Genomic DNA, 22,473 nt, shown 5'->3' on the forward strand with positions numbered 1-22,473 from the left:
GCAACTACAGCCAGTGAAGCCATGACTTGTCTTGGAGCTGCAGGAAAATTCACAACTTGGGTAAAAATCATCTATTTACCCCAACGTTGAACATCAATTGGATGGTTCAATGATTCATTTTCAAAATCATCAAAACGTATGTTTTGTATGAAATATGATGTGTTGTCTTTTTCTTGAATAAAACTGTAGTAATGTCACAAATCTGCAGTTTAAGTCCTCAAGTCTAGTCTTCAGTAAAGTGCTTGTCTACAAATTAATTCTTACTATACTAAACTATATGCTATAGTCCAGCTCCCGGAGATCAACATCTCTCTAATCAAACTCATCAAACACACCTAAACCCCCAAATCAAGGTCTTTAGGTTCACTTCAAAATGGCAGTAGGCTACACAGTCATGCTGTTTACCAGCTAATACAATTCTGATCAACCAGCATGGTCTTTATAATGAAGCTAATTTATCATGGAACTGCTGGTTTAAACACCTGGTGGGGACACCAGCAAACCAGCATCCAAAACACAACATATGTTGTTGACCAGCAATGCTTCTCAGACAGATAGTGGGGTTGGTCGTGTTTGATTAAACTCTGGACTCATCAGACCACATGACCTTTTTCCATTGCTCCACAGTCCAATCTTTATGCTCCTTAGCAAATTTAAGTAGTCTTTTCTGATTAGCCGCACTAAAAGTGGCTTTCTTGTGGCCACACAGCTGTTTAGACTCAATCCTGTAAGAAATGCTCTTTCACTATTAAACATAGCCGTGAGTTCTACTGTTGATTATTTACAATGTAGCGTCAAGTGTTTTAGTGATCTCCGATCACAATCATTCAAGATTTTTTTCCGACCACATTTCTTGCATGAACCTATCATAGATCTGCTTATTTGAATCCAATCGGCAACTTATTTGGAAATGAATGAAATTGGAATAGGGTCGATTTTGGTTTCATGTTGACTTTTAAGTATTAAATTCTGTTAAGTATTCTAAAGTGCTGCCATATAAAAAAGCACTGCAACCTCTTTAAACCAAATTCAAACAATATACTACACCAAATATGAAAGTCAAGAAACACATATTGATTTGATCATGAATAGGTGTGGCATTACCAAGTAATGTACCTGCTAGCATCATGAATAATCATTGAAACAGGGACACAATGAATTGCGTTTAGGGACATAAAGGCAAGCTTTTATGTACTCTAAATCATGAGGGTGTTTTTATGCTTTTAAGTACAAAAATGTATTTCTTGGATGTGCCAAACTTCAGGTACATGATATTGTGTGGCTAATTAGGTGTTTCCCATGTCTACCTGTCAGTGGATTACCAGCTTTGACAGACAGGCAGCAGCTAGTGAGACAGGGTAAATTCACTTCCAGCACCTGTACAATCAGCACAGGTGCCCCCCAGGGACGTATGCTCTCCCCACTACTCTTCTCCCTGTATACAAATCACTGCACTGCCAAGGACCCCTCTGTCAAGCTCCTGACGTTTGCAGATGACACCACTGTCATCGGCCTCTTCCAAGATGATGATGAGTCTGTATACAGAAGGGAGGTTAACAGTTGGCTGTCTGGCGCAGTCAAAACAACCTGGAGCTGAACACACTCGAAACGGTGGAGATGACTGTGGACTTTAGGAGGAAAACCCCAACACTGACCCCCCTCACCATTCTGAACAGCACTGTGGTAGCAGTGGAATTATTAAGGTTCCTGGGCACTACCATCTCACAGGACCTGAAGTGGGAGACACACATTGACTCCATTGTGAAAAAGGCCCAGCAGAGGTTGTACTTCATTCGCCAGTTGAAGAAGTTCAACCTGCTACAGGTGCTGCTGATACAGCTCTATTCAGCAGTCATTGAGTCTGTCCTCTGCACTTCAGTAACTGTCTGGTTTGGTGCAGCTATGAAACTGGATATCAGAAGACTACAAAGGACAGTTCGGGCTGCTGAGAGGATTATTGGTTGCCTTCTGCCCTCCCTTCAAGAACTGTACACTTCCAGAGTGTATACAAGTCTCTTTTTAATTTGAAAACTTTTAAAGCATAAAAACCAACATATTCTTCAAGAGTTCAGGTTTCAGAAGACTTATAAAATTGTATGGAGTAACACATTTTCCGAGACACAATAACAAATACATTAGGATATTTTTATCATTGTGTTCATTTATTGACCTTGATCTTTTAAAAAAAAAAAAAAAAAAAAAAAAACATTTGCTAAGTTGATAGTGAACACAGTTTAAGGAACATACAGACAGAGGTAATAATTAATTATGGAAGTGATGATGACTGGGTAAGGCAGATTTTACAAGCTAAAATAATTCTAAGAAAACCCTTCATTAGAAAATAAAATTCAGGGGGTTATTGTTAGTAAACTTGGAGATTGGGCTGCACAGGAAACTTATGAGGGTGTCTCATTAGGCCTGATCATTTGTAGTTGTTCACCATCTCTTCCAGTTTAGCTTGGTTGGACCCAGAGAAATCATCCACCTATGAAAGAGACAATGATATCAGTCAAACAATAATTGGAAGGAAAATAATCACTGCATATTGATAGAGATTCCTCAAGTTATCTGTATCTTTGTTAAGTTGAAATTGTGTGACAGTTATTGGTTTAAACTGGAGGCTTAATGCAGGACTGATTAAACAACAGAACAGACCTTTTTCCCATTCTTGTAGAAGTGGAATGTTGGCATACATTTGATCTCACAAGACTGGGCCACATCCTGCAAAGGATAAAACACAGAACATGTTTAAAGTTTAAAAAAAAAAAAAAAAAAGGTTGAAGGTAGGTTAGGAATTAAGTCAATGGAACATAAGAATATGACTCCATGACAAAAGGGTTTGCAAGGTGCATTAAGAGGAAGTAATCAATATCAAATTATGAAGGTATGTCAAAATCAAATCGAATCAAATCACTTTTATTGTCACACAGCCATATACACAAGTGCAATGGTGTGTGAAATTCTTGGGTGCAGTTCCGATGAACATAGCAGTCGTGACAGTGATGAGACATATACCAATTTACAATAACATCAAATTAACACAGCACAATTTAAAGTCTAATATACACATAATTACACACAACACAATATACAAATAATAACATACACTGTACAGTATACAATACACACAATATAGATACACATTATTCAATAAAAATAAAAAAGTATATATAGTAGTATATGTAGAATGTACAGTAGGTTGTATTGTACTGTATTGACATTCAGGCTGTCGGTTGATAGTAAGTTGTTAAGAGAGAATATAATATAATAATAATATAATTTATGACAGTCTGGGGTGAGATATAAGAGTAATAAGTGCAGTGCTGATGTATTTTGATCGTGGGAGATCAAGAGTTCAAAAGTCTGATTGCTTGGGGGAAGAAGCTATCATGGAGTCGGCTGGTGCGGGTCCTGATGCTGCGATACCGCCTGCCTGATGGTAGCAGTGAGAACAGCCCATGGCTCGGGTGGCTGGAGTCTCTGATGATCCTCCAAGCTTTTTTCACACACCGCCTGGCATATATGTCCTGGAGGGAGGGAAGCTCACCTCCGATGATGTGTCTGGCAGTTCGCACCACCCTTTGCAGTGCTTTGCGGTTGTGGGCGGTGCTATTGCCGTACCAGGCGGAGATGCAGCCAGTCAGGATGCTCTCTACAGTGCAGGTGTAGAACTGTGTGAGGATGTGGCGGTTCATTCCAAACTTCCTCAGCCGTCTCAGGAAGAAGAGGCGCTGATGAGCCTTCTTCACAACGACTTCAGTGTGGATGGACCATGTGAGTTCCTCAGTGATGTGGACACCCAGGAACTTGAAGCTGCTGACTCTCTCCACTGGTGCTCCATTGATGGTGATGAAACTGTGTTCTCTGTCTTTTCTTCTGAAGTCCACCACAAGCTCCTTTGTCTTACTGACGTTGAGGGAGAGGTTGTGCTCCTGACACCAGTGTGTCAGAGTGTGCACCTCCTCTCTGTAGGCTGTTTCATCATTGTCAGTGATCAGACCTACCACCGTCGTGTCATCAGCAAACTTAATGATGGCATTGGAGCTATGTGTTGCCACACAGTCATGTGTGTACAAGGAATACAAGAGTGGGCTGAGAACACAGCCCTGTGGGGCTCCAGTGTTGAGGGTCAGTGATGAGGAGATGTTGCTGCCTATTCTAACCACCTGGTGTCTGCTTGACAGGAAGTCCAGGATCCAGCTGCACAGCGAGCTGTTTAAGCCCAGAGCCTCTCATCTAGCTTGGAGGGCACTATGGTGTTGAATGCTGAGCTGTAGTCTACAAACAGCATTCTCACATAAGTGTTCATTTTTTCCAGGTGGGAGAGAGCAGTGTGTATTGTAGATGCAATGGCATCATCAGTGGAGCAGTTGTTGCGGTAAGCAAACAGCAATGGGTCTAGAGAGAGAGGCAGCACAGAGCAGAAGTAATCTCTGAATAGTCTCTCAAAGCATTTGCTGATGATGGGGGTCAGAGCAACAGGACCCCAGTCATTTAAGCAAGTTATTTTTGATTGCTTTGGAACAGGCACAATGGTGGATGTTTTAAAGCATGTGGGGACTACAGACAAAGAGAGAGAAAGGTCGAAAATGTCTGTAAAAACACCAGCCAGCTGGTTGCGCATGCTCTGATGACGCGGCCCGGAATGCCGTCTGGGCCCACGGCTTTGCGGATATTCACCCGTCGGAAGGATCGGGTTTCATCCGCTACAGAGACGGAGAGTGAACTAACCTCTGTAGCTTCGGCCGCGAGAGCTCTCTCCGCGAGGGCAGTGTTATTTCCCTCAAAACGAGCATAAAAAGTATTTCGCTCAACTGGGAGAGAGGCAGCGGTGTTCATGGCAGAGTTTTTATTCCCTTTAAAGTCCGTGATGATGTTAATTCCCTGCCACATGCTTCTAGAGTTGGTGGTGTTAAACTGTCCTGCAATCTTGTTCCTGTACTGGCGTTTTGCTGTTCTGATTTGCTTGTCTTTTCAGAGGGCATAACTGACTTGTTTATGCTCCTCCACGTTCCCGGAATTGAAAGCGGAGGTCTGCATATTAAGTGCCGCACGAACATCGCTATTTATCCATCGCTTCTGGTTCGGATAGATCCGTGTTGTTCTGGTCAAACGACGTCCTCCATGCACTTTTTGATGAAACACATTACGCTATCAGTGTAAAGCTCGATGTCGTCATCAGAGGCGGACCGGAACAACTCCCAGTCCGTGTGATCAAAACAGTCCTGTAGCGTAGAGTCTGATTGGTCCGACCAGCACTGGATCGTTCTGAGGGTGGGTGCTTCCTGTTTCAGTTTCTGCCTGTAAGCGGGCAGAAGCAGAATGGAAGAGTGGTCCGATTTGCCAAATGGTGGGCGAGGGAGGGATTTGTAGCCATCCCGGAAGGGAGAGTAGCAATGGTCCAAAACCCAGTCCCCTCGTGTGTTGAAACTAATGTGCTGGTGGTATTTTGGTGCGACTGATTTGAAACTGGCTTTATTAAAGTCCCCGGTCACAATGAACGCGGCCTCAGGGTGCGCGGTTTCCTGCTCACTTATACTCCCATACAGTTCCTTGATTGCCCGGTCTGTGTCGGCTTGTGGGGGGATGTACACAGAAGTGATAATGACCGCTGTGAATTCCCTCGGTAGCCAGAATGGTCGACACAGAAGCATGAGAAATTCCAGATCAGGAGAGCAGAAAAACTTGATAGAATGTACGTTCCTCTGATCACACCAGGATTTGTTGATCATAAAACATACACCACCACCTCTGCTTTTACCTGAGAGGTCTTTCACTCTGTCCGCTCGGTGCATGGAGAACTCCACGGGTTCAATGGATGAGTCTGGAATCTCCGCAGACATCCAAGTTTCTGTTAGGCAGATAATGCAGCAGTCCCTCGTCTCTCATTGGAAAGAGATCCGCGCTTTCAGCTCGCAGAGCTTGTTATCCAGAGACTGAACATTTGCCAGTAGAATACTGGGTAGCGGGGGTCGATTTGCGCAGTGTCTTACTCTGATGAGAACATCGGCTCTGTTTCCCCTTTTCCTCCTGCGTTTCCTCGTCCGGACTGCCCAGACAAAGGGCTCCGCTTGCGTGTTTGTAAACAGCGGGTCGGCATTGAGGAATTTGAAGTCCGGTTTACGGTGTGAAATTGCTGAACCAATGTCCAAAAGTGTTTGTCTGTCGTAGACAATAAGGCAGACAACATCCAAGACAAAAAAACATAAGAATTGTGAACAAAACAAACAAAACACTACCATGTTGTGTCGGAGCTCGCAACGCAGCAGCCATACTCGACGCCATCTTGAGTCCCTTGAGTCCCATGTTTGGAATGTACTGACAATATTTCTTACACCATGTAATTCTACTGCCCTCTACTGGCATTTCATGAACTAAAACAGCAAATTAAACTTAAGCACACAAACACAAGCGAGACATTTTCTCATGTTCCTACAATATAAAATTCTCATCTTGTGAATTAGTGCCAATGAAAATGCAAGGTATCCATTTAAACAGTATTACTGTTTTCATTTCATTCCAATTTGTTCCCTGTGAACAAGTGGGCAGAGTAGGTGTAGTAACTGATTCATGATCACCATTCTGCCAGTTAGAGAAACCTTCAAGTTAGCACTGTGTCTACCGCAATTGCCAAGTTTCCTATTCACACATTTTTCATTGTATTGCAAATAAACAATATCGGTTTTACTATACAGTCAGTATTTGCCAATCTATGGTGCAAAAGGGAACTGACTGACTAAAGTCCTGGGTATACTTCCAATTTGACGCAAAAGTTCAGCATCTGCGTACAGTTGAACACAAGCCTTTCAAAGTACACTCTATATACAGTAACTGTGTGTGCATACACAGGCGGTTGGTGCAAATAACTCCAGGCGCACGTGCATTCTGCACGTTCAAAGACGTGCAGTTACAAAAATCAGACTGCACTCCTTCAGTGCTCGAGCACTCTACTGATGACGAGATCAGCATCACGCATTGAAGTATACTTTGGGCTTAAAATCCAGGAAAGCAAACATGTTTCATCTAAAGGGATTAAACCATGCTTTACTCTGTACAATCACTTCAGCTCTATATTCAGCCTAAAAAATTGGACTTCTTAAATACATGCCGAACAAGAAAATGCAGTGGGTTTCAAGAAGGCCTTCCCTCAATATTACAAGATGAATTCTGACTGGTGACCAGTGATTCAATTACTGTGAAAAAAATCTTGCTAAATACTTGCTGGCTACAGCAAATTGTCTCAGTTTTAGCTTTGCTGGTCTGTGTTTTATACAAAAATACATTCTAATTGGTTTTCTTTCATACCAGCGCTGTATGATAAGGCAGCAACAGCAAGGTTTTTTCATACTGTTGTGATTCAACAGAAAATAATTTTGAGGAAGATATGCCTAACCAAAAACTGTTAAAAAGTGCATCATGAAACACACAGTTTTCAAACCATGAAGATGTACTGTATATCACAATTTTGTATTTGTTTTCATAGGCCTCAAATTGAGTTTACAACACTACAGTTGCAATACAGATTTAAAAGACAGACGGCTTTAGTCATTTTAGCACTCAGGTGCTGTTGTGTCTAGGGATGGGCACGAGATCCCAAATACTCCAATTTGACTAAAGAAATGAGCGGATCGAGTTTGCAATACTGCATACTAGGAATCAATTACTATATCTAAAACAGAAATCTCACCTGAGCATCATCCACGTCTACTTTGAGGAAGACCACATTAGAGTTGGCAGGATTTTCAGACAGACCCTTGTAGTGAGAGAGGACAATGAGAAAGTCGGTAAAATGACTAAATCCCATGAACCAATGAATACAGTTACTCAGATGTCTAAATGCTAAAAACAAAAAGGCAGTAAAAAAGCAGACTCCACAATAAAAAATTAAGTGTAAGCAATTACATTACCAGTAATAAAATTGAGCACAGTCTTTAAGATAAAACAAATGACCACTTACTTTGTAAAAAGGAGCTATGCTCTGACAAGGCCCACACCACGTAGCTGTAAAGTCGACCACTACCAGCTTATCGCCTGCCTCAGCCAGAGCTTTGTTAAAGGCATCCTGTAAACACAGGAGTCAAAGATGTTTCTGACATCTGATGGAAACAGAAGCCTGTTTTTGAAGCCTCATTTTGAACAAATCTTTTATATGACTTGGAAAAAACTAGCAGTCTCAGAGAGTGATTCATTCATTCTGTTGTGGCTAGGCATTAACATAAAAATGTATAGTTCGTCTTTAATTCATTTGACTCTGTTCCCTTTGAATTTACGTATAGTCATCAAAGACCATTTTACACTTATTATTATACACTTAAAAACATCTTGTAAACACTTCCTGCATTAAATACATGAAAATAAGTAATCGTGACCATTAGTATGATTTAAAAATTTTATTTTGTGTCACTCATGTGTTGATCACCACACAAACAACTGCAACACAATTAACTGTAAAGATTTTTTTATTTTATTTTTTTATAAAGACCAGTAATTGTCACTCGTAAATGAATCATTTGTCTTCTTGGCAAAGCCTAGTAACGGTCACATGACAAATTAATGAAAGACTCAGATCAAAAGACCCAGTTGGGAGGTGAACTAATCAGTTCTGTATCCTGTAGAGCCTATGCAGCAAAATGATTTGAATAAAGATGTTCATATTGCTGAATCCAAATCAGTAAAATGATCTTCCCATCACTACGGTTTTCGTTTCTTGTCTCCAGTGTTCACTCGCATCAACATAATGTTTTTAGTGGATAATGTGATGTTTAGCTTAATAAAATTTTAAAATTACATAGTGCTGAACGCTGATACTTTGAGTCACGTGACCAGCTTTTGACAGTGTTTCATCAGAGTGGGAAGATGACATGAAGCCATGGCCCAAGGTTAGTTACGTTGATATCATTAACTACTTTGAGTTATGACAACCAACAACTGCACAGGTTGAGCCTGCACTTATATTTACTTCAACTAACTTTGAAAAATGTTGTTGTTCTCCATCTAGTTTGCTCATCTTGTTAGTTTTGCATTGCTATTTATGGAGACTGTGACCAGAAAACAGTCCAGTGGCAATCATGGTGCCGCCTAGTGGTTGGTCAGAAAAACTGGGTATAATAGGATATAACAGTTAGTTTCGGTCCTCAAATCTGATTGGTTAAGAGATGTTCAAAGAGTGCTGATATACAGTCCAACAGCACTGGGATGCTTCACTATTTGTATCACTCCGCTTCTCTTGTGTTCACAGCTTTCTATACTGGTGAGGATTTTGACTGAACGAATCAGAATCAAAATGAGCGATGAGTGACCATTTATGGAGATTGCATATTTCTGCCAGTAGGTGGCGACAAATGAGCGACTTATATAATTATATTAAAATATTATAAGTCATTCACAAGCGACACAACCGATTCACACTTAAAAGATTTGTTCAAAAACACTCATTCGCTTACAAATGAAACTCCACTAGTCAAAACCTAGCTTGATGTTTTTTGCAACTATTTTCACTGGAAATGCACAAACTGCATCGTAGCTGCACATTTACTGACTGGAAACCATGCACACTGACTCCATCGCGGAATGTGAAACTGGTAGCTGCTCTGCACTGTTGATACTTTTTAATGATTACACATCATTTAATTGTAGCGTACGCTATCACAACGGAGGGTCTATCATCTGTCCCCGACTCGCATTAGAGTTAATGGAAAACATGCATAGTAAGTGCAAGTCAACGTGCTGCTGCTGAAATCTAAAGATGTCCTTCCATCTTTCTCTGCATTAAATGGGCAAATGCGGCTGTGCAAAGAGAACTCACAAGTCTTCGACCCGCGTGATGTGATGGCGCGCTTCAAGCATGTCGCATCGGGCCGTGAACACCAAGATGAGCAAATTAAATAGGAGTGATATAATGTTGTCTAAGTGAAACCTGTTAATGAGAACGCATCCTGTTCGACGGTAGGTTTAGACCACATTGTGTTCTCGTGGGACTCAACTGATGTAACATGTGGCAGCATGAACATATTTCACTACCGATGCAGTGGGTTATGATTTTACAATAAAACAGTTCCAATCCTAACAACCTGCTGTAGATTACGGGATTTTATTAGCTTAATCATTTTAGCTCTTTCTGCTGATAGTTAATAGCCGGTAGACGAAAATAATTGGTTAGCAGATACGCTAACAAACTAAGTCTCACCAATACGCCGCAAAATCACAACCTAAACTGACCTAATAAACACTTAAATGTCTTGCTGCTGCTTTGGGAAACGTCATACACAATTGTTAGATTCCTAACTAACTTGGCTTGCTTGAAAGCTACAGTTTTTCGTACAGTCAGCAAAAAGTGTCCATCGATCACTTTAAATAGAAAATTTGAAATGAATGGATGGTGAGTTAAAGCAGGGCACTCACCTGATCTTCAATGACGATGATCATTCTGTCGCTTTTCTGTTGCCTCGAGCTCAGAACTCAAACCTTCCTCACGCGCACTCGCCCCGCTCGCCCAGAAATGGATCTCCTCGCTTCCTCTAAATCAAGCTGTTAGTATAGACTAGAGCACAAAGCCCTTCCCCTAAACGCGTACCACTGGAGAACCAGAAATGGCCCCTATTTTGTAACTTGCCTAAATGTGGGAGTAACATTATGACGCATTGTAGACATTCTTGCTAAAATAAACTGCTGCAGCTTTATTCCTGGGAAAATACGGTCAGATATTTTATTAATGCGTTTGCTTAGGGCCAAGGGTAATATTTGTTAAGTGCAGATGTACTTTTGCCTAATTCAAGCAATCCTTCAAACCTGTTATTGATATGATATTAATTTATTCATTTTATTCCTCCCATTTGAAAACACCAGGCTCACATCAGATAGGTAGCATGAGGTAAATCCTAAATAAGCCCCTTTAGTGTTCAGGGGTGAGACAAATGTTGTTTTCTTTTATATATATATATATATATATATATATATATATACAGGTGCTGGTCATATAATTAGAATATCATCAAAAAGTTGATTTATTTCACTAATTCCATTCAAAAAGTGAAACTTGTATATTATATTCATTCATTACACACAGACTGATATATTTCAAATGTTTATTTCTTTTAATTTTGATGATTATAACTGACAACTAAGGAAAATCCCAAATTCAGTATCTCAGAAAATTAGAATATTACTTAAGACCAATACAAAGAAAGGATTTTTAGAAATCTTGGCCAACTGAAAAGTATGAACATGAAAAGTATGAGCATGTACAGCACTCAATACTTAGTTGGGGCTCCTTTTGCCTGAATTACTGCAGCAATGCGGCGTGGCATGGAGTCGATCAGTCTGTGGCACTGCTCAGGTGTTATGAGAGCCCAGGTTGCTCTGATAGATGGCCTTCAGCTCTTCTGCATTGTTGGGTCTGGCATATCGCATCTTCCTCTTCACAATACCCCATAGATTTTCTATGGGGTTAAGGTCAGGCGAGTTTGCTGGCCAATTAAGAACAGGGATACCATGGTCCTTAAACCAGATACTGGTTGCTTTGGCACTGTGTGCAGGTGCCAAGTCCTGTTGGAAAATGAAATCTGCATCTCCATAAAGTTGGTCAGCAGCAGGAAGTGCTCTAAAACGTCCTGGTATATGGCTGCGTTGACCTTGGACCTCAGAAAACACAGTGGACCAACACCAGCAGATGACATGGCACCCCAAACCATCACTGACTGTGGAAACTTTACACTGGACCTCAAGCAACGTGGATTGTGTGCCTCTCCTCTCTTCCTCCAGACTCTGGGACCCTGATTTCCAAAGGAAATGCAAAATTTACTTTCATCAGAGAACATAACTTTGGACCACTCAGCAGCAGTCCAGTCCTTTTTGTCTTTAGCCCAGGCGAGACGCTTCTGACGCTGTCTGTTGTTCAAGAGTGGCTTGACACAAGGAATGCGACAGCTGAAACCCATGTCTTGCATACGTCTGTGCGTAGTGGTTCTCCCCCACATTTTTGAATGGGTTTTGTTTCACAGTCCTCTCCAGGGTGCGGTTATCCCTATTGCTTGTACACTTTTTTCTACCACATCTTTTCCTTCCCTTCGCCTCTCTATTAATGTGCTTGGACACAGAGCTCTGTGAACAGCCAGCCTCTTTTGCAATGACCTTTTGTGTCTTGCCCTCCTTGTGCAACGTGTCAGTGGTTGTCTTTTGGACAACTGTCAAGTCAGCAGTCTTCCCCATGATTGTGTAGTGTACAGAACTAGACTGAGAGACCATTTAAAGGCCTTTGCAGGTGTTTTGAGTTAATTAGCTGATTAGAGTGTGGCACCAGTTGTCTTCAATATTGAACCTTTTCACAATATTCTAATTTTCTGAGATACTGAATTTGGGATTTTCCTTAGTTGTCAGTTATAATCATCAAAATTAAAAGAAATAAACATTTGAAATATATCAGTCTGTGTGTAATGAATGAATATAATATACAAGTTTCACTTTTTGAATGGAATTAGTGAAATAAATCAACTTTTTGATGATATTCTAATTATATGACCAGCACCTGTATATATATATATATATATATATATATACAGTTGTGCTCAAAAGTTTGCATACCCTTGGAGAATTGGTAATATATGTACCATTTTTAAAGAAAACATGAGTGACCAGGCAAAACACATTTCTTTTATTTCTTATGGGATTCATATTCAGCTGTATAATCTTCTGTTATAACAGAATGGCACAATCATAAAACAAAACATGGCAACAGAGAAAAAAATGAAATTACCCCTGTTCAAAAGTCTTCATACCCTTAGTTCTTAATACTGTGTATTGCCCCCTTTAGCATCAATGACAGCATGCAGTCTTTTGTACTAGTTGTCTATGAGGCCCCAAATTCTTGCAGGTGGAATAGCTGCCCATTCGTCTTGGCAAAATGCCTCCAGGTCATGCAAAGTCTTTGGTCGTCTTGCATGAACCGCGCATTTGAGATCTCCCCAGAGTGGCTCGATGATATTATGGTCAGGAGACTGTGATGGCCACTCTAGAACCTTCACCTTTTTCTGCTGTAACCACTGGAGGGTCAACTTGGCCTTGTGCTTAGGGTCACTGTCGTGCTGAAAAGTCCAAGAGCATCCCATGTGCAGCTTTCGTGCAGAAGAATGCAAATTGTCTGCCAGTATTTTCTAATAACATGCTGCATTCATCTTGCCATCAATTTTCACAAGATTCCCCATGCCTTTAGAGCTCACACACCCCCAAAACATCAGTGAGCCACCACCATGCTTCACAGTGGGGATGGTATTCTTTTCACTATAGGCCTTGTTGACACCTCTCCAAACATAGCACTTATGGTTGTGACCATAATGCTCTATTTTGGTCTCGTCACTCCAAATTACAGTGTGCCAGAAGCTGTGAGGCGTCAAGGTGTTGTTGGGCATATTGTAACAGGGCTTTTTTGTGGCATTGGTGCAGTAAAGGCTTCTTTCTGGCAACTCAACCATGCAGCTCATTTTTGTTCAAGTATCGTTGTATTGTGCTACTTGAAACAACCACACCGTCTTTTTCCAGAGCAGCCTGTATTTCTCCTGAGGTTACCTGTGGGTTTTCCTTTGTATCCTGAACAATTCTTCTGGCAGTTGTGGCTGAAATCTTTCTTGGTCTACCTGACCTTGGCTTAGTATCAAGAGATCCCCGAATTTTCAAGGCTTTGGATATCTTTTTATATCCTTTTCCATCTTTAAAAGTTCCATTATCTTGTTACGCAGGTCTTTTGACAGTTCTTTTCTGCTCCCCATGACTCAGTATCTAGCCTGCTCTGTGCATCCACGTGAGAGCTAAAAAACTCATTGACTATTTATACACAGGCACTAATTGCAATTTAAAAAGCCACAGGTGTGGGAAATTAACCTTTAATTGCCATTTAAACCTGTGTGTGTCACCTTGTGTCTGTAACAAGGCCAAACATTCAAGGGTATGTAAACTTTTGATCAGGGCCATTTGAGTGATTTCTGTTATCATTATGATTTAAAAAGGAGCCAAACAACTATGTGATGATAAATGGCTTCATATGATCACTATCCGTAAATAAAAGACTTTGTTTTTTTTGCATGATCAGTCATATTTTCAAAATCAATGCCATAATTTCACAATTTCTGCCAGGGTATGCAAACTTTTGAGCACAACTGTATATATATATTTATATATATATATATATATATATATATATATATATATATATACAGTACTGTGCAAAACTTTTAGGCACTTGTGAAAAATGTTGCATAGTGAGGATTTATTGACATAAATGGTTTTCATTTATCACTTAATGTCATACAAAGTCCAGTAAATATAAAAAAGCTAAATCAATATTCGGTGTGACCACCTTTGCCTTTAAAACAGCACCAATTCACCTAGGTACACCTGGACACAGTTTTTCTTGGTTGTTGGCAGATAGGATGTTCCAAGCTTCTTGGAGAATTTGCCACAGTTCTTCTGTCTATTTAGGCTCAATTGCTTCTGTCTCTTTATGTAATCTCAGACTGACACGATGTTCAGTGGGGGACTTTGTGGGGGCCATGACATCTGTTGCAGGGCTCCCTGTTCTTCTATTCTAATCTTTTCTATTTGCAAAAGTAATGTTTGGAGACTAACATTTATATTTCATATTGACACACTAAAGCTGAAGATATAAATAACCATCTTAAGACAAATGCTTTTGTGAAACATCTTATGTGCCTAAGATGTTTGCACAGTACTGTATATATATAGATATATACACAGTGCATCCGAAAGTATTCACAGTGCTTCACTTTTTCCACATTTTGTTATGTTACAGCCTTATTCCAAAATTGATTAAATTAATTATGTTCCTCAAAATTCTACAAACAATACCCCATAATGACAACGTGAAAGAAGTTTGTTTGAAATCTTTGCAAATTTATTTAAAAAAAAAAAAAAAAAACAAAAAAAAAACACATGTACATAAGTATTCACAGCCTTTGCTCAATACTTTGTTGAAGCACCTTTGGCACCAATTACAGCCTCAAGTCTTTTTGAGTATGATGCTACAAGCTTGGCACACCTATTTTTGGGCAGTTTCTCCCATTCTTCTTTCAGGACCTCTCAAGCTCCATCAGGTTGGCTGAGGAGCGTCGGTGCACAGCCATTTTCAGATCTCTCCAGAGATGTTCAATTGGGTTAAAGTCTGGGCTCTGGCTGGGCCACTCAAAGACATTCACAGAGTTGTCCCGGAGCCACTCCTTTGTTATCTTGGCTGTGTGCTTAGGGTCGTTGTCCTGTTGGAAGATGAACCTTCGCCCCAGTTTGAGGTCCAGAGCACTCTGGAGCAGGTTTTCATCAAGGATATCTCTGTACATTGCTGCATTCATCTTTCCCTCGATCCTGACTAGTCTCCCAGTTCCTGCCACTGAAAAACATCCCCACAGCATGATGCTGCCACCACCATGCTTCACTGTAGGGATGGTATTGGCCAGGTGATGAGCAGTGCCTGGTTTCCTCCAGACATGACGCTTGCCATTCAGGCCAAAGAGTTCAATCTTTGTTTTTCATGGTCTGAGAGTCCTTCAGGTGCTTTTTGGCAAACACCAGGCGGGCTGTCATGTGCCTTTTACTGAGGAGTGGCTTCCGTCTGGCCACTCTACCATATAGGCCTGATTGATAGAGTGCTGCAGAGATGGTTGTTCTTCTGGAAGTTTCTCCTCTCTCCACAGAGAAATGCTGGAGCTCTGTCTTGGTCACCTCCCTGACTAAGGCCCTTCTCCCCCGATCGCTCAGTTTGGCCGGGCGGCCAGCTCTAGGAAGAGTCCTGGTGGTTCCAAACTTCTTCCATTTACGAATGATGGAGGCCACTGTGCTCGTTGGGACCTTCAATGCTGCAGAAATTTTTCTGTACCCTTCCCCAGATCTGTGCCTCGATACAATCCTGTCTCGGAGGTCTACAGACAATTCCTTGGACTTCATGGCTTGGTTTGTGCTCTGACATGCACTGTTAACTGTGGGACCTTATATAGACAGGTGTGTGCCTTTACAAATCATGTCCAATCAACTGAATTTACCACAGGTGGACTCCAATCAAGTTGTAGATACATCTCAAGGATGATCAGTGGAAACAGGATGCAACTGAGCTCAATTTTGAGTGTCATGGCAAAGGCTGTGAATACTTATGTACATGTGATTTTTTTCATTTTTTATTTTTAATAAATTTGCAAAGATTTCAAACAAACTTCTTTCACGTTGTCATTATGGGGTATTGTTTGTAGAATTTTGAGGAAAATAATGAATTTAATCCATTTTGGAATAAGGCTGTAACATAACAAAATGTGGAAAAAGTGAAGCGCTGTGAATACTTTCCGGATGCACTGTATACAATGTATTGTTTTATATATAGGGGAGTCCCCTGTATATTTTACTTCAGTGATTATTTCTCAAGGTGGTTATTTTTTAAGGGAAATTTTGCATAGCCTCATACCTTAATGTCTCGGCTACAAAAAAGCTTTCAAACGTTAATGCTCAGGAAAAAAAGATACAGTTCACTGAACACACCTTGACCTTTTGTGACAACATGCCCCAACTGAAATAACATTATGGGGTCAGTTTATAGGTTTTATGATAGGCTTTTCAGAAAAATATAAAAAGTAAAACAAGTATGGGGCACAAAATGATTCATGAAACAACAAAAAAGAAAAAAGAAAAGGGAATGAACAAAAATATAAAAACATTGTTATGGCCATCAAATACTGGAACTGATACATTTATGGATTTTAAAACAAATGTAACAACATGCCCGGTAAAAATGTGACTTGACTTTTATGAAAAATACCTTTTGTCCTAAGAACACATTTAAACCTTTCGGTAAAAATCTGACTTCATAATCATGTTGACCCTTTCCTTAAAGGGATAGTTCACCCAAAAATTCCCTCATCATTTACTCACCCTCATGCCATCCCAGATGTGTATGACTTTCTTTCTTCTGCAGAACACAAACAAAGATTTTTAGAAGAATATTTCAGCTCTGTAGGTCCTCACAATGAGTGTGAATGGTGACCAGTACTTTGAAGCTACAAAAACCACATAAAGGCAGCGTAAAATGAATCCATACGACTCCAGTGGTTAAATCCACATCTTCAGAAGCGATATGATAGGTGTGGGTGAGAAACAGATCAATATTTAAGTCCTTTTTTACCATAAATCTCCACTTTCACTTTCACATTCTTCTTCTTTTGTTTTTGGCTATTCACATTCTTTGTGCAAATCGCCACCTACTGGGCAGGTAGAAGAATTTATAGTAAAAAAAGGACTGTTATTATAATGATATGTTTCTCTCCCACACATATCATATCACTTCTTAATATATAGATTTAACCACTGGAGTCTAATGGATTACTTTCATCCTGCCTTTATGTGCATTTTGGCACTTCAAAATGCTGGCTCCCAACATGGACCTACAGAGCTAAAATATTCTTCTAAAAATCTTTCATCTGTTCAGCAGAAGAAATAAAATTCACACACATGGCATGAAGGTGAGTACATGATGAGAGAGTTTTCATTTTTGGGTGAACTATCCCTTTAATGTATGCCAGTGTGGTTGATGATGTTTGCTTGTTTACCCAAAAGCTATAACAAAAATTATGGAAATTTATTTTGGAGGATAGAATTCACAAAATTATTCTAATTTAAGAGGGTGTTGAACTATGTGTTTAAAACTAACACACAAAACCACTGAGAAAACACATTTGTGCAATTTTAAAGACTTTGTTACTTCTTGTGAAATCTTATCATTACCAAGCTAGCCCTTGTAACAACTTCACCACGTGACATCTAGCCACGGTCTCCCCTTTCGCCTGATACATTTTCAGTGGCAATGTTGTAGTTCAATTACAAGCTTAAAGTATTTGTGTTCAGAAACACAATCATCATTTGAAAACTCCTGTAACATGTCACACCAAACTAAATCTTATTATAACCATGTTAGGTATTTAATATATCATACAAATTGATTCACATTTTGTGGAGCAAGTCATTGTCAATCAAGGTTTTAAAAGATGGGATAGGAGTATATTGAAAATTAGAGAGTGGAGACATTGGAGGCTTGCCAAATTTCTCAGATAATGAAATAGGTAGATTGACAGATATAAATCAGAATATAAATGGAAGTTTTGAGAACAATTAGTGATATCATATGCCAAATTGTGCCCAAAGGCACAACAGTTTATGCATATGCATGTTCACTTTGGAGTGGTTAAGATTACAGGTAAAATGGCATTTTGTAAACCTAAATAAGAATATATATTAGGAATTTGAAAACATTTATTTCTAACATTTACACATACATCTCCTCCATTGTTCATCTTAGACCTGAAAATTACATTTATGACACAACGTGATCCATGTCTTTTGAGAAAATATAGGGCTAAATACAGCAGTGGAGTAAAAATAACATGTTTATGAAACACACACACACACACACACACATATATATATATATATATATATATATATATATATATATATATATATATATATATATATATATATAAAAACTGATTATTTAATTGTCATTACCCTATTGAATAATTCATTTTATGACCATGGATTATCTAAGAAGACTGCTTAAAGACCATTAAGAAGCAGTTAAAATGAGAAACACCATTAAGTGACAAAGTAATTGTGAATATGCACAATAAATGGCCACATATGTTTAGGTAATTCTCATGTATAATGTAATTTGCTGTTCTTTTTTCCACTCTTTTCGACAGCCTTCCATTTCACACAGCCTGTTCTGTGATGTCTCATTCCATTCCATTCAATCACGTTAATCATTTTCTTTGAACACTGATGTAATATGCATGAGATTAGTGATGAGTGTGTTGCAATAGGATCTGCAATAATTAGACCTCGCCCTTTGAAGTTTCTGAATATTGTGTTGCCACAGATATGAAACAGTTCCTCTTTTTCTATTGCCTCCATCATGCCAGGAGCAATTCAGAGATTCCAGGTGTTTATGTATCCATCATTTGCATAAAAAGCCTTCCATTCACAACTGCTTAAAGGTCATATGAGGTGGTTGGATGCGGTCCTAAAAGTTTGACTGAAGCATAAACATCACGTTATAGTCAGTGCTGGGTAGTAACGGATCACATTTAATCTGGATTACATAACCAGATTACAAAAATCAAGTACTTGTAATTGGATTAAATTACATTTTTAAATACTCATAATCGTTTTACAGTTACTTTTTTTATAGATTACATGATTACATATTATCAAGGCAATAGCAGTAAACTGATAATAATTAATTGATCATTTTCATATCAATATCATCATATTCTTCGAAGCGCAATAATCTCACAGATGAACATTTTAAGGTTGTGCTCCTTTTACGTTACAACAGTAAAATATTCACCTCAGATAAGGAATAGGTGATGGACTAAGTAGTAAGGGTTAAAAGTGTGTCAGAGTTTTTAGCTGTTAGCTTTGACCTAGCAATGTCATTGCTGTTGATTTCAGGTTCATTACTGTTTGTTCATGTTATGTTTCTATTGTTTTATGCACTTAAAATGAACTAGATGTGTTTATATATATATATATATATATATATATATATATATATATATATATATATATAGCAATATGGAACAAAGCCCATCGCTCTACTGTTGCTGCTGATGCAGTGGAGTCCACTGCATGAAACTTAACATAAAATTTGACTTAATTGTTCCTTGTGTGACTGTGAAACTCTGCTGTTTTAGAATATTCTGCCCTTTTAGAATATTCTTGCTGTACAAAAGATAATATCTTGCACCTCAGCTTTGGAATAGGCAATGGACTATCAGTAAGCATAAAGATTACAAGTGTTTCAGTGTTTTTAGATTAAAGCTTTGACCTAGGCCATTGTTGCTGTTGATTTTATGGTCATTAAAGTTCTTCATGTTGCTATTGTTTTATGCACTTAAAATGAACTTGGTGTCTCAGTGTTTTGAATTATAAACTTTGGCCATGCACTATCATTGCTCTTTGATTTAATGTTTATTTCAATCATGTTATGTTTAATGCACTTTTTAAACATGTCAGAAGGAGCTCTTTTTGTGAGGTTCTTTTTGTTAGTATAAGAATGGAATACATTTTCTTCCTCTTTGTACTTTTATGTTAAAACGATTATCCTACTCAAATGCATGACATAAAAAAAACAGAATTAGGTTGAAAGTAATCCAAAAGTAATCGGATTAGATTACCCCAAAAATGTAATTTATGAGATTATGTTACTGATTGCATTTTTTGTCATGTAATTTGTAATCTGCCCAGCACTGGTTATAGTATAAGCACAGTACCAGTATGTTTACTTTAAAAAAAAGTCATTACATACCCATACGCTCTTCCAAAAAAAAAAAAAAAATAAATAAATAAAAAAAGAAATAAAAGTCCCAATCAGATCCATTGCTGGCAGCATAAACTCCATTGCACACAACATTTATACATTTAATAATTTAGCAGATGCTTTTATCCAAAGAGATTTTCAATTTGTCTTGTCATTAAACAGCCAACAATATCTGCAGTATCACACTGCCAAGTAGTACAGAAGTTAGATAAGTAAAATGCACAAAAGTATAGGTAAAAGAGAGAACAGATCTTTTTTTTTATTTTTTATTTTTTTTATTGCTGTGGTCTAGTTCAATGCTTTTGGAAGTGACACATTGCAACATCTGGCCCCTTTAATAGGCCACAACAATACAAAGTCTTCAAAGCTAACTAGAGCTATATTAGACTCTCCCCAAACCCTGGTTGAGAACCACTGATTTAGTGTAGGCATGCTGCTATCCTGTGGTGTAAACTCACATAATTTTAGTGGTGGACTTGATGTTTACAGAACTGCACATTTTCACTTTTTTTTTTTTTTTTTAGTGTAGTAGGGATATTGTAGAAAGTTTTGTTTGTGATTATTGCCATTAATAAAAAATATTGAACACTGGCATCTTTAAGCATAGCCTATTTTTTATTGTTGCCATCTTTTAAAACCAATAGGCTACTCCAGGCAAATTGCTTTATTTTACAATGATCTATAATTATTTAATCCTACATTATTTCAATTCCAGATATATTTGTTCATGTCTGGTTTATGGCTATTGCTTGTAAATATATAGCTAAATCAGAGAGAACAGATTTATTGAAATATTTTCTTTAAAGTTAAACCAAATCTACATAACAAACTTGTCAGATCCTATGGCACAGACTATTCTATTTTAACACTATATACATACACACATATATACATATTGTAACGAACTGGCCATGGAGACGGTGTTAGGATCCATGTGCAGGAAGTTTATTAAAAGAGACACAAGCAAACAATCCAAAACAGCAGGCAGAGAGACGTAGTCGTAAAGCAGGCAGATAAATCCAATAAACCAAACAGACAGTCCAACCAGGCAAAAAAAACAAACGGTAATCCGAAAAAGCAGTAAATCCAGAAAAACAGGCAATGGTCATAACATGAATCAATAAACAATGGCAATGGAAAGAGGCTCGGTAAGGCGGCGTAAACTGGCAATATGCCACAATGAACAATGAAACTGTATGGCTATATATACACACATGTGGTAAACAGGAAATGAGCGGTGAAGATCAGTATTCAGGAGAGGACTCCCCCTGGTGATCGGTAGGATGGGTAAAAACCTCAGATGTTACAGAACCCCCCCCCCCCAAACTGCTGGGACATCCCCTTGGTCGTGTTGCTGGACGATTAGGATGGGCTTGGTGGAACTCTTGGATCAGGGACGGGTCCAGTATATCCTTGGCGGCTACCCACGATCTCTCCTCCGGTCCGTAGCCTTCCCAGTCCTCCAAGTATTGCATCTGGCTCCCTCGTCGCCTTGAGTCCATGATCTCTCTGACCATATAATGCTGGTGCTCCATCAACCTCTAATGGAGGCAGAGGCTCAGGATTCGTGATTCGTAATTCCAGGGCCAGACGCCAGGTGGACCGGTTTCAGCAAGGACACATGGAATGAAGAAGAGATGCAGTAGTTAGCAGGAAGCTCTAATCGGTAAGTAACTGGGTTTATTTGACGGATAATTCTGAATGGACACACATACCTTGGACTGAGCTTCCTGCAGGGTAGCCACAGCCTGAGATCCCTTGTGGATAACCAGACCCTCTGTCAAGGCTGATAGTTGGGGTAAGGGTGCCTCCGCCGGTCAGCCTGAAAGCGTTGCGCTCTGACCGCTCGCTGTATGGACATGTGCGCTGTCCCACACGCTCTCGCTCTGCCTAATCCAATCCTCACCGCTGGCACTGTAGATGGTTCTCCTCACCAAGGGAACATCGGGGGTTGGTAGCCCAGCACGCATTGAAAGGGGGTTAGCCCCGTAGACTATGTGACAAGATAACAGTAATGTTCCGATAGCCACTTCTCCTTGTCCCGGCTGCCTTGGAACTGTTGAGAGGAGCTACCATCTTCACCAAGCTGGACCTATGCAGTGTGTATAACCTCA

At 39.4% G+C, this 22,473-nt stretch overlaps 1 protein-coding gene across 1 annotated transcript; it reads right to left on the reverse strand.

The window, feature by feature from the left end:
• Window positions 1-2,298: 2,298 nt before the first annotated feature.
• Window positions 2,299-10,565, reverse strand: zgc:56493 (Thioredoxin-like). The gene is made up of 5 exons (XM_051703040.1): window positions 10,402-10,565; window positions 7,958-8,062; window positions 7,688-7,753; window positions 2,656-2,721; window positions 2,299-2,485 (listed from the first exon to the last, which is right to left on the reverse strand). Exons 1-5 carry the CDS (start codon window positions 10,423-10,425, stop codon window positions 2,423-2,425), a joined length of 324 nt encoding a protein of 107 aa, XP_051559000.1. The 5' UTR covers window positions 10,426-10,565; the 3' UTR covers window positions 2,299-2,422.
• Window positions 10,566-22,473: the final 11,908 nt, after the last annotated feature.

Source organism: Myxocyprinus asiaticus, chromosome 7 (assembly GCF_019703515.2).
Source record: "Myxocyprinus asiaticus isolate MX2 ecotype Aquarium Trade chromosome 7, UBuf_Myxa_2, whole genome shotgun sequence".
NCBI classification, from domain to species: Eukaryota; Metazoa; Chordata; class Actinopteri; order Cypriniformes; family Catostomidae; genus Myxocyprinus; species Myxocyprinus asiaticus.

Coding starts and splice junctions, on each gene's coding strand:
- zgc:56493 (XM_051703040.1), bottom strand. CDS start 10,425: ATGATCATCGTCATTGAAGATCAG. Junction 8,063..10,401: donor TCATCGTCATTGAAGATCAG/GTGAGTGCCCTG, acceptor CTGTGTTTACAG/GATGCCTTTAACAAAGCTCT. Junction 2,722..7,687: donor TAGACGTGGATGATGCTCAG/GTGAGATTTCTG, acceptor TATCCTTTGCAG/GATGTGGCCCAGTCTTGTGA.